This window comes from Pseudophryne corroboree, chromosome 2 (assembly GCF_028390025.1).
Source record: "Pseudophryne corroboree isolate aPseCor3 chromosome 2, aPseCor3.hap2, whole genome shotgun sequence".
NCBI classification, from domain to species: Eukaryota; Metazoa; Chordata; class Amphibia; order Anura; family Myobatrachidae; genus Pseudophryne; species Pseudophryne corroboree.
In genome coordinates, this window is record NC_086445.1 from 385,206,991 (window position 1) to 385,219,541 (window position 12,551).

The window sequence follows — 12,551 nt, forward strand, 5'->3', positions numbered from 1 at the left end:
TTGCTGGTACAGACTATTTTGGTTTTGACCCAATCCCAGGGAGAGCTGGATTTCCTGACTCTTGGAGATGATCTAATCTCCAAGCGCTGGCAGTAGAGAGACTGCACCCTTGTGCAGTGTGAACTGCGCTGACCCAGGAAATAGGGGTGTATTCAATACTGACGGAAAGGATCAGACAGGTCAGTATTCAATGCTGGGCCAAACCCGACAAGTTTGTCGCATTCCCAACAATGGCAATCCGACTTTTTTTAAAGTCAGATTGACATTGTCGGAAACAGGGCTAAAACCTGCCGGGTTTGGCCGCACTTCTGAAAGCAAACATGGATTCTGACTGTCCACATGGTTTCCGACCAGTCGGGAATTCCCGACTTATCTTTAAAAAATAGTCACCATTGAATAGGTCAGAACCCCTTCCGACCTAAACCTGTCGGAAACTGCCGTCTTTCCGACAAGACGGAAGTTTCTGACAATAATTGAATACACCCCTTAACCTGGGTCAGTCGCATTGTGAAAGGGGTCTAACCCAGATTCGAACTGTTATGTTGGAGGACCCCTTGTATTGGTGGAAAAGGGATATTGAGGGTTTTAAGAAAGTGCTTAGGGCATTAGCAAGTTATATGTCGAATGTTTAAAGTTCGTTTACTGGTTCTCTAATCTTATCCTCACACACAATGAACCTGTCTCTTTGTTTTTTAGTTATTCTCTTGTTCATGTTTTGCAGGTTATAATATCCGTAAGCCAGCTAATTGCAGATGTGGTTGGAATAGGGGGCACAAGATTCCAGCAGTCACTCTCAATTATCAATAACTGTGCAAACAACGACCGGCTCATTAAGGTTGGTTAACAGTCAAAAAGTTTTGTGCATACTGTATATGAGGTAATACAGGAGTGGTGAGCATATACAGTAAACTATAGAATGATGGTGCAGAGGTATAAGAGCCTCCAAGACTTTTCCAATTGTCCAAGAGCCTTACAGTTATGTTACTCTCTATCTTGTCACGGCTTCTCTCTGTCTCTAATCTTTCTGTGTCCCCTCAAAACCCACCTCTTCGCTATAGCTTATCCCCTCTACGTGCTCTTTCTCTTTTGTCTTGTACCAATAGCTCTTACTGTCTGCACTGTGTCTCTTGTCCTCTGACAAGCAGTAACTTCTCTCATCTGTGTCTCATGTCCGCTTCTCCTTTATCTTCTCATATATCTAATTATGTATGTTATGTATTTGTTATGTACATGATTTGCAATAATCTCCTTTGCCTATCTCATATGTGGTTTTTATGTTTTTTGTTTATCTGTTTTTAATGTAACTTGTAATCCTGAGTGGTGCGTTATTGCTTGTGGCACCTCCAAAAATAAATTATGACAATGATTATCTATGTTTATACTATATAGGAGTGTGTCTGTATATCTGTATAGTAACTAACAACGTGTAAAACACATGAGATTGTACTGCCATTAAAACATGTCTAAGGTGCAAATCTTCACAGTGCATATTAGTGTACATTCTGTAAAGATAAGATTGTACAGCGGTATACTTTAGCTAGACTTTGTGATTGGGCATGCTGTTTTGCTTTGCCATTTTGCATTATATGTACAGTACAAAGTCATGTTTTGCAGTCTATTTCATTCTGCTGTCCGGTTACAGGTTGAGGTAAATAATTCTATAGACTCATCTCTCATCCTACTATTACTGTCTTTCTCTTCCGTCCTAGAGGATGCTGGGGTCCACATTAGTACCATGGGGTATAGAAGGGTCCACCAGGAGCCATTGGCACTTTAAGAATTTGAAAGTGTGGGCTGGCTCCTCCCTCTATGCCCCCCCTACCAGACTCAGTTTAGAAAATGTGCCCGGAGGAGCCGGTCACAGCTAGGGGAGCTCTCCAGAGTTTTTCTCTAGTAAAGTTTATTTTTAGAGTTTATTATTTTACAGGGAGGCTGCTGGACTATGGGGGGGGGGGGGGGGTGCAGTGTTCGCCCTGCGGGGTCTGAGCCACTATCTCCGCTGACAGGACACTGAGCTCCTGAGGGGATAGATTGTTCCCCGCCACAGGGGATCGCTCACTCCAGCAGCATGCCGCCACCCCCTTACAGAGCCAGAAGATTGGTGGAGAGTGAGTCACCAACCCCCCTTGTAAGCGGGTGGCCGGTGTGAAGATGGCAGCAACAGGGTACTCCGGAGCTCAGAGGCACACTGTGTGGCGCTGTGAGGAGGCGCCCTGAGTCGGCGCCTAAACCCTGCACTGGTCAGAAAGTCTGTCGGGGTCCGTGGATCTCAGCCAGCATTATCCTCGGGCCAGTATAACCATTGTGAAGAGTGAGAAGACAGCGCCATTTTGGGGGCAGAGCTTCTCCTCAGAGCGGACCCAGCAGTGTTCAGCACCATTTTCCTGCCTGCACAGCACTGTCCAGGAAGAGCAAGTCCCTCCACAGCAACTCCAACTATCTCTCACGGTACCAAGGGGTTGTAGAAGGGGGGGGGGGGGGGGCTAAATACAGACTGTGTAACCTATTAAGGTGCACAGTCAGCGCTGGTAGGGGATCACCTTTTACCTAAAGGGCGCTGTGTGGGAGTTGGCTCCAATCTCTGTGTCTCTCTTGCTATCCTTGGGGGTGAAACTCTGTCTGCCCTCCCCTGTGTGTGTGTGTAGAGTGTCTGTGGCCTCCTTACAGCTATGTCCAGGGACTCTGTGTCATATGCTGCAGAGGATATGTCCTCTCAGAATGATCCCATTCCATGTAATCAGGATTGCACTGGTTTAGCACAGATGCCAGCAAGGAAGCCTGAGTGTTTATCCTATATCAATTCTATGATTTCTCAGATTTCAAATAGGGTTGCACTAAATGAATCTGCAACTCAGGCTTTACAGAACTCTATGGCAGTCTGGTCCAGTTCTGGTACCTCAGGGCTCCCCGCTGTATATTCCCAAAAACATGCTCTTGCACAGATCATGCAGGATGACACGGAAACCGATTCTGACACTACAGTCGGTGGTGGGGATGTGTTGCGGGGGGCCGCATCTCTTGCTAAAGGGGTACAGTTGATGATAGAGGCTATTAGAGATGTGTTGAATATTGCTGATAAAACACCGGAGCAGGTTGAGGAGGCTTACTTCACTGAGAATAAGAAAGCCTTGCTAACCTTCCCTGCATCAAAGGAATTAAATGCTATTTTTTAAAAAGCTTGGGAAAACCCGGCATTTCCTTTCCCGGTAGAGGATATAAAAAAATGGGAAAACCCGCCCATTGTTGACGCGTCGGTATCCAGACTCTCAAGGTGGTTTTACCTGTTCCAGGATCTACCGCCTTGAAAGAGCCGCCTGATCGCAAAATTGATAATACGCTCAAATCCATGAACACGGCTTCTGGGGCAATACTACGTCCCACTATTGCCAGTGCTTGGATTGCCAAAGCTATAGTAAAGTGGTCAAGCACGTTACTTGAAGATTTTGACACTATGGAGAAATGTGATGTTGAACTGTTTTTACGTAACATTCAGGATTCAGCAGGATTTCTGGCAGAGTCCATGAAAGACCTGGGTTCCATGGCTACTGGAATTTCTTCCATGTCTGTCTCCGCTCGTGGAGGACTGTGTCTGCCAGTGGTCTGCTGACGCGGAATCCAGGAGAAGTGTGGAGACCCTACCCTACACAGGTCAGGCTCTCTTTGGGGAAGCGTTAGATGCGTGGATCTCCACGGCTACGGCAGGCAAGTCACCCTTTCTTCCCTCAGCTGCACCTGCTCCGAAGAAACCCTTTTCTTCAACTGCACCATAGCCCTTTCGGCCTGCCAAGCCCAGAAAGGCCAAGCCATCCAACACCTTTTTTCGGGGAGGTCGGCCCAAGTCCCAAGATACCTGCGGCTGCAGTTTCCCATGAACAGAAACCTGCTTCAGAGACACCAAAGTCCTCCGCATGACGGTGGGCGGCACGTCCCGGAGGTAGGGCCGGTGGGAGCGAGACTCAGGCATTTCAGTCACGTCTGGGTGTGGTCCGGCCTGGATCCCTGGGTGCTAGATATTGTGTCCCAGGGGTACAGGCTGGAATTTCAAGATCTCCCTCCTCACCGATTCTTCAAATCAGGCTTGCCAGCTTTGCTGGCAGACAGGATGGTCCTGCAGGCAGCCGTCCAGAAATTGGTGGAGGCACAGGTTATTGTACCGGTCCCTCCTCATATGCAAAACAAAGGTTACTATTCGAACCTTTTCGTGGTACCGAAACCGGATTGTTCGGTCAGGCCCATTCTGAATCTAAAATCGCTGAACCCCTTCCTGAGGGAGTTCAAGTTCAAAATGGAGTCTCTAAGGGCGGTGATATCAGGTCTGGAAGAGAGGGAATTCCTGGTATCCCTGGATATCAAGGATGCGTACCTTCACATTCCGATTTGGCCGCCGCATCAAGCTTATCTCCGATTCGCATTATTGGACTGTCATTTCCAATTCCAGGCCCTGCCATTCGGCCTCTCCACAGCACCGAGGGTAATCACCAAGGTGATGGCAGAGATGATGGTTCTCCTCCGCAGACAGGGGGTGAACATAATTCCATATCCGGACGATCTGCTGATAAAGGCATCGTCCAAGGAGAAGCCGTTACAGTCCATTGTTTTCACGACCCATCTGCTCAGAGAACACGGTTGGATCCTGAATCTTCCAAAATCACATTTGGAACCAACCAGGAGGTTGTCCTTTCTGGGAATGATCCTTGACACGGAAGTGCAGAGGGTGTTTCTTCCAGAGGAAAAAGCATTAGTGATACAAACAAAAGTCCGGGATGTCCTGAAACCAGCCCGGGTGTCGGTTCATCAGTGCATTCGCCTTCTGGGGAAGATGGTGGCCTCTTACAAGGCTCTACAGTATGGGAGGTTTCATGCTCGGTCTTTCCAACTGGATCTCTTGGACAAGTGGTCGGGATCCCATCTACATACTCTATGCACCAGAGAATACGTCTGTCGCCAAAGGCCAGGATTTCACTCCTCTGGTGGTTGCAACTACCTCACCTTCTGGAGGGCCGCAGGTTCGGGATTTAGGACAGGATCCTTCTAACCATGGATGCAAGTCTCCGAGGCTGGGACGCAGTCACTCAAGGGGTGACCTTCCAGGGAAGGTGGTCAAGTCTGGAAGCCGGCCTGCCGATAAACATTCTGGAACTAAGAGCCGTCTACAACGGTCTTCTCCAAGCAGCCCATCTTCTGAGAAATCGGGCCATTCAAGTGCAGTTGAACAATGTAACGACAGTGGCTTACATCAACCGACAGGGCAGAACGAAGAGCAGAGCTGCAATGTCAGAGGTAACAAGAATCATCCTCTGGGCAGAAAAACGCGTTGGAGCTGTGAGCAATCTTCATTCCGGGAGTAGACAACTGGGAAGCGGACTTCCTCAGCAGAAACGATCTCCATCCAGGAGAGTGGGGACTTCATCCGGAGGTGTTCACGGAGGTGACAGATCTTTGGGGTGTACCTCAAATAGACATGATGGCCTCTCGTCTCAACAAGAAGCTTCGGCGATATTGTTCCAGGTCGAGGGACCCGCAAGCAGTGGCGGTGGACGCCCTGGTGACTCCGTGGGTCTTCCAGTCGGTGTACATGTTTCCACCACTCCCACTCATTCCAAGAGTGCTAAAAGCTCATCAGGAGAACAAGGGTTCAAGCGATCCTTGTTGCTGGCCAAGAAGGTGTTGGTACGCAGGTCTTCTGGATCTACTGCTAGAAGAGCCGAGGCCTCTTCCTCTTCGGGAGGATCTGCTGCAGCAGGGGCCGTTTTCCTATCAAGACTTACCACGGCTGCGTTTGACAGCATGGAGGTTAAATGCCAGACTCTAGCTCGGTAGGGCATTCCGAACAAGGTTATCGCTACCCTGATACAGGCTAGGAAAGGAGTAACGTCTAAACATACCATTGTATTTGAAAAAAATATGTATCTTGGTGTGAGTCAAAAAAGTTTCCTACGGTGGAGTTTCAACTGGGACGTTTTCTCCTCTTCCTGCAAGCAGGTGTGGATATGGGCCTGAGGTTGGGATCCATAAAGGTCCAAATTTCGGCCCTATCCATTTTCTTCCAGAAACAGTTGGCTGCCCTCCCTGAGGGTTCAGACTTTTTTGAAGGGAGTTCTGCACATCCAACCTCCCTTTGTGCCGCCTACGGCGCCCTCGGATCTTAACGTGGTGTTGCAGTTCCTTTGGTCGGACTGGTTTGAGCCTCTACAGGAGGTTGAGATCAAGTTTCTCACGTGGAAGGCTGTCACTTTGTTGGCCTTAGCTTCTGCTAGACGTGTGTCGGAGTTGAGGGCTTTGTCCTGTAAAAGCCCATACTTAATCTTCCATGAAGAAAAGGCTCGGCTTCGGACACGTCCGCAGTTTCTTCAGAAGGTTGTGTCGGCATTTCATATCAACCAACCTATTGTGGTGCCAGATACTACTGACTCCTCAATTTCATCATAGTCCTTGGATGTTGTAAGGGCTCTGAAAATCTATGTGAAGAGGACTGCTCGTCACAGGAAATCGGACTCTCTGTTTGTCTTGTATGATCCCAAGACACTTGGGTGTCCTGCTTCTAAGCAGACAATCTCTCGCTGGATCAGGTTCACTATCCAGCATGCGTATTCTACAGCAGGATTGCCGTGTCCTACGTCTGTTAAGGCCCCCCTCTAATCGTAAGGTGGGTTCTTCCTGCGCGGCTGACCGGGGTGTCTCGGCTTTACAGCTTTGCCGAGTGGCTACTTGGTCTGGGTCGAACGCGTTTGCAAAGTTCTACAAGTTCGATACTTTGGCCGCTGAGTTCCTGAAGTTTGGTCAATCAGTTCAGCAGGAGCCTCCGCGCTCTCCCTCCCGTTCTGGGAGCTTTGGTGCATCCCCATGGTACTAATGTGGACCCCAGCATCCTCTAGGACGTAAGAGAAAATAGGATTTTGGTTACCTACCGGCAAATCCTTTTCTCGTAGTCCATAGAGGATGCTTGGCGCCCGCCCAGCGCTTCGTTTTCCTGCTATCATTGTTTGGTTCAGTACAACTTCGTTTTAGTTGAGTACTGCATTGTTACTTGGTAAGTAATGTTTCTCTTACGTCCTAGAGGATGCTGGGGACTCCGTAAGGACCATGGGGGGTATAGATGGGCTCCGCAGGAGACATGAGCACTTTAAGACTTTAAATGGGCGTGAACTGGCTCCTCCCTCTATGCCCCTCCTCCAGACCCCAGTTAGATCCTGTGCCCAGAGGAGACTGGTCACACACTACTCTACTGAGTTTCTCTAGAAAATAGGCTTTGTTAGGGTTTTTATTTTCAGGGAGCACTGCTGGCAACAGGCTTCGTGGGACTGAGGGGAGAGAAGCAGACCCACTTTCCTAGACTGATGGGCTCTGCTTCTTAGGCTACTGGACACCATTAGCTCCAGAGGGTCTGAACACTGGTGTCGTCTAGCTGTTCGTTCCCGGAGCCGCGCCGCCGTCCTCCTCACAGAGCCGGAAGATAGAAGCCGGGTGAGTATAGAAAGCAAGAAGACTTCAGAGGCGGCAGAAGACGTCAGATCTTCGTGAGGTACCGCGCAGCGGTCGCGCTGCGCGCCATTGCTCCCACACAAGGCACTACAAGAGTGCAGGGGGGGCGCCCTGGGCAGCAAAATTTACCTTAGATACTAGACTGGCATAGTATATACACTGCATAGGCAGGGTATACAAACCCCCGCCAGTATAAATAATAGCGGGGCCGAAGCCCGCCATCAAGGGGGCGGGGCTTCTTCCCTCAGCTCTAACCAGCGCCATTTTCTCCACAGCTTGCTGCAGAGACGCTGCTCCCGGACCCTGCCCTGCTATACACAAGTAACAGGGTGCAAAACGAGGGGGAAGGGGGAACAATAATTTGGTGCTGATTTGATATATATTTATATATATAAAAGTGCTTACAGGTCTGAGGTATTGTTAATATTTCAGACTGTGGCGGCGCTGGGTGTGAGCTGGCAAATTCCCTCTCTGTCTCTCCAAAGGACCTCATTGTGGGTCTGTCCCCTATAATTCAGTGTGTTTGGGGGTGTCAGTACGTGTGTGTCGACATGTCTGAGGCGGAAGGCTCGTCGAGGGAGGAAGCGGAGCAGAATGTGGTAATGACTCCGTCGGCACCGCCGACTGCTGATTGGGTAGACATGTGGAATGTTTTGAATGCAAGTGTGGCTTTATTACATAAAAGGTTGGACAAATCTGAGTCTCAGAACCAAGCATACAGTCAATCCATGGATATTACTGTGTCACAGAACCCATCAGGGTCCCAGAAACGTCCCTTTACCCAGATAGCAGACACTGATACCTATACGGATTCCGACTCCAGTGTCGACTATGATGATGCGAGGTTACACCCAAGGGTGCCAAGAGTATTCAGTACATGATTATAGCAATAAAAGATGTATTACATATCACAGAGGACCCCTCTGTCCCTGACACAAGGGTCTGTATGTTTAAGGAGAAGAAACATGAGGTAACGTTTCCCCCATCTCATGAACTGAACACTCTATTTGAAAAGGCTTGGGAAACTCCAGATAAGAGGCTGCAGATTCCCAAGAGAATTAATATGGCGTATCCTTTCCCCTCACAGGACAGGTTACGGTGGGAATCATCACCCATGGTGGATAAAGCCTTGACGCGGTTATCCAAAAAAGTGGCCCTACCGTCCCCGGACACGGCGACCCTAAAGGATCCTGCGGACCGCAAGCAGGAAACCACTTTAAAATCAATTGATGCGACTACGGGAGCCCTGCTCAGACCAGCGGTTGCGTCGGCATGGGTGAGTAGCGCAATTGCAGGTTGGGCAGATAACTTGTCATCTGACATGGACACCCTCGACAGGGATACTGTTATGTTAACTTTGGGTCACATCAAGGATGCAGCGTTATACCTAAGGGAGGCTGCGAGAGATATTGGCTTCTTGGGATCAAGGGCCAATGCCATGGCAATTTCAGCTAGGAGATCGCTGTGGACCCGTCAATGGACTGGTGATGCTGACTCCAAGAGACTTATGGAGGCTTTGCCTTACAAAGGTGAAGTTTTGTTTGGGGATGGCCTCGCAGACCTGGTTTCCACAGCTACCGCGGGTAAGTCTTCTTTTTTGCCTTTTGTTCCCCCACAGCAAAAGAAAATGCCTCAATACCAGATGCAGGCCTTTCGGTCTCATAAATTCAGAAAGGGGCGTGGATCATCTTTCCTCGCCAGAGGTAGAGGAAGAGGGAAAAGAACACCAGCTACAGCTAGTTCCCAGGAGCAATAGTCCTCTCCGGCTTCTGCCAAATCCACCGCATGACGCTGGGGCTCCCCTGCGGGAGTCCGCACCGGTAGGGGCACGTCTTCAGCTCTCCAGCCAGGTCTGGGTTCAGTCGGACCTGGATCCTTGGGTGCTAGGAATTGTGACAGCAAGTGATTATCAGGGTTCCCCTGTTACAACAGGGAAAGGGTTTTCTCTGATGTCTTAGTGGATGCTGGGAACTCCGAAAGGACCATGGGGAATAGCGGCTCCGCAGGAGACTGGGCACAACTAAAGAAAGCTTTTAGGTCACCTGGTGTGCACTGGCTCCTCCCACTATGACCCTCCATCAAGCCTCAGTTAGATTTTGTGCCCGGCCGAGGTTGGATGCACACTAGGGGCTCTCCTGAGCTTCTAAAAAGAAAGTATATAATTAGGTTTTTTATTTTACAGTGAGACCTGCTGGCAACAGGCTCACTGCAGCGAGGGACTAAGGGGAGAAGAAGCGAACCTACCTGCTTGCAGCTAGCTTGGGCTTCTTAGGCTACTGGACACCATTAGCTCCAGAGGGATCGACCGCATGGAACTGGCCTTGGTGTTCGGTCCCGGAGCCGCGCCGCCGTCCCCCTTACAGAGCCAGAAGCAAGAAGAGGTCCGGAAAATCGGCGGCAGAAGACATCAGTCTTCACCAAGGTAGCGCACAGCACTGCAGCTGTGCGCCATTGCTCCTCATACACACTTCACACTCCGGTCACTGAGGGTGCAGGGCGCTAGGGGGGGACGCCCTGAGCAGCAATAAAAACACCTTGGCTGGCAAAAATACCACAATATATAGCCCCAGAGGCTATATATGTGATAATTACCCCTGCCAGAATCCATAAAAAAGCGGGAGAATAGTCCGCGAAAAAGGGGCGGAGCTATCTCCTTCAGCACACTGGCGCCATTTCTCCCTCACAGCTCCGCTGGAAGGAAGCTCCCTGGCTCTCCCCTGCAGTCTACACTACAGAAAAGGGTAAAAAAAGAGAGGGGGGGCACTAAATTTAGGCGCAGTATATATAACAGCAGCTATAGGGGACATAATTCAGTTAGTCCCTGCATTATATAGCGCTCTGGTGTGTGCTGGCATACTCTCACTCTGTCTCCCCAAAGGGCTTTTGTGGGTCCTGTCCTCTGTTAGAGCATTCCCTGTGTGTGTGCGGTGTGTCGGTACGGCTGTGTCGACATGTTTGATGAGGATAATGATAAGGAGGCGGAGCAGATGCCTATAGAAGGGATGTCACCCCCTGCGGGGCAGACACCTGAGTGGATGGACTTATGGAAGGAATTGCATGCACGTGTCGACTCCTTACACAAAAAATTTGACGACATGCCAAATGCGGGACAGCCGGCTTCTCAGCTCGTACCTGTCCAGGCGTCTCAAAGGCCATCGGGGGCTCTAAAACGCCCGCTACCTCAGATGGCAGACGCGGATGTCGACACGGATACTGACACCAGTGTCGACGACGATGAGTCTAGTCTAATGTCCACTAAGGCCATTCGTTGCATGATTGAAGCAATGAAAGATGTGTTACACATTTCTGATATAAACCCAGGTACAAAAGAAAAAACTATGCGCTCTGGTGAATAGCACTGCACTTTGATTGTCAGCAGCCTCTTGTAAAAGGGAATTGCCAGTCCCTTAAAACAAAACTTTAACAAACAAATAACAAGTGGCGCTTGACGATCAAGAAAATTTTAAAGACATTTATTTGCATAAAATTATATAAAAATTTACAACAACCTCCCGGGAGTAGATAGCAATATTAGAACATACCAATCATATAAATATGCACTATATTATAGCTTCATATTCAATTAGTGAAAAAGCAGCATCAAATGAACAATGATCTTATTTGTGTATAATTAATTGTAGACGCCTGGAAGGTCATATACCAAATTATGTTAGGTGTATGCACAGATAATAAAGATGCTCGATCTGAGCTAAAATCACTCACGACTTGACATTAAGAAGATTGTTACTGTCATGGATTTCACGGCAGAGAGCAGTTGATGCCAAAAAACAAATAAGTATGTGCAATGACCACTGGGCAGGAGCTTCTTCAATCCCTGCTCCCTGGTGTTGTCTCGCTATCTAGACTGAGACACACACCAGAGCCTCAGTGGAAGTAGATGAATGATGTGCCGCGCCGTGCAGGGTGTCCCGTATAGCCGTCTTAACCTGATCCACACTACCTCCGGTACCTCCGTGTTTCCAAACGGAGGCTATGGGCTGGTATTTCGGTGATCGGTAAGGGTGTATTCAACTGACAATCGGCTTGTCTTCCATACAGCAGTAGCCAGTTGTCAGCTCCGTCCTCCGGTCTGCGCCGGGTAAAGAGGAGCCGGCCTCTGTAGATTCTACCGTCCCGACCTGAAGGATACAGGCTCTGCTTCACCCAGACTGACACAGCTGTCTACCTCAATTATTTGGTACCGTACAGGGGCGCCCGGCTCTAACGATTGCCGCTAGGAAAATCTACACCGCTGTCTTCATCTCTCCAGCTACAGCCGTCCACTTCAGGTCGGGACGGTAGAATCTACAGAGGCCGGCTCCTCTTTACCCGGCACAGACCGGAGGACGGAGCTGACAACTGGCTACTGCTGTATGGAAGACAAGCCGATTGTCAGTTGAATACACCCTTACCGATCACCGAAATACTCCGGAATACCAGCCCATAGCCTCCGTTTGGAAACACGGAGGTACCGGAGGTAGTGTGGATCAGGTTAAGACGGCTATACGGGACACCCTGCACGGCGCGGCACATCATTCATCTACTTCCACTGAGGCTCTGGTGTGTGTCTCAGTCTAGATAGCGGGACAACACCAGGGAGCAGGGATTGAAGAAGCTCCTGCCCAGTGGTCATTGCACATACTTATTTGTTTTTTGGCATCAACTGCTCTCTGCCGTGAAATCCATGACAGTCACAATCTTCTTAATGTCAAGTCGTGAGTGATTTTAGCTCAGATCGAGCATCTTTATTATCTGTGCATACACCTAACATAATTTGGTATATGACCTTCCAGGTGTCTACAATTAATTATACACAAATAAGATCATTGTTCATTTGATGCTGCTTTTTCACTAATTGAATATGAAGCTATAATATAGTGCATATTTATATGATTGGTATGTTCTAATATTGCTATCTACTCCCGGGAGGTTGTTGTAAATTTTTATATAATTTTATGCAAATAAATGTCTTTAAAATTTTCTTGATCGTCAAGCGCCACTTGTTATTTGTTTGATAAACCCAGGTACCACTAAAAAGGGTATTATGTTTGGGGAGAAAAAACTACCCG

General features: G+C 48.9%; 1 protein-coding gene across 14 annotated transcripts in view; it reads left to right on the forward strand.

Moving 5' to 3' along the window:
- The window catches only part of DOCK9 (dedicator of cytokinesis 9), a 513,264-nt gene that overhangs the window by 427,629 nt on the left and 73,084 nt on the right, over window positions 1-12,551 (forward strand). For all 14 annotated transcript variants that reach the window (XM_063953262.1, XM_063953265.1, XM_063953272.1 and 11 more), the window contains one exon: window positions 722-835. In XM_063953262.1, coding sequence (XP_063809332.1) covers window positions 722-835 — 114 coding nt within the window. The remainder of the gene's footprint in view (window positions 1-721; window positions 836-12,551) is intronic.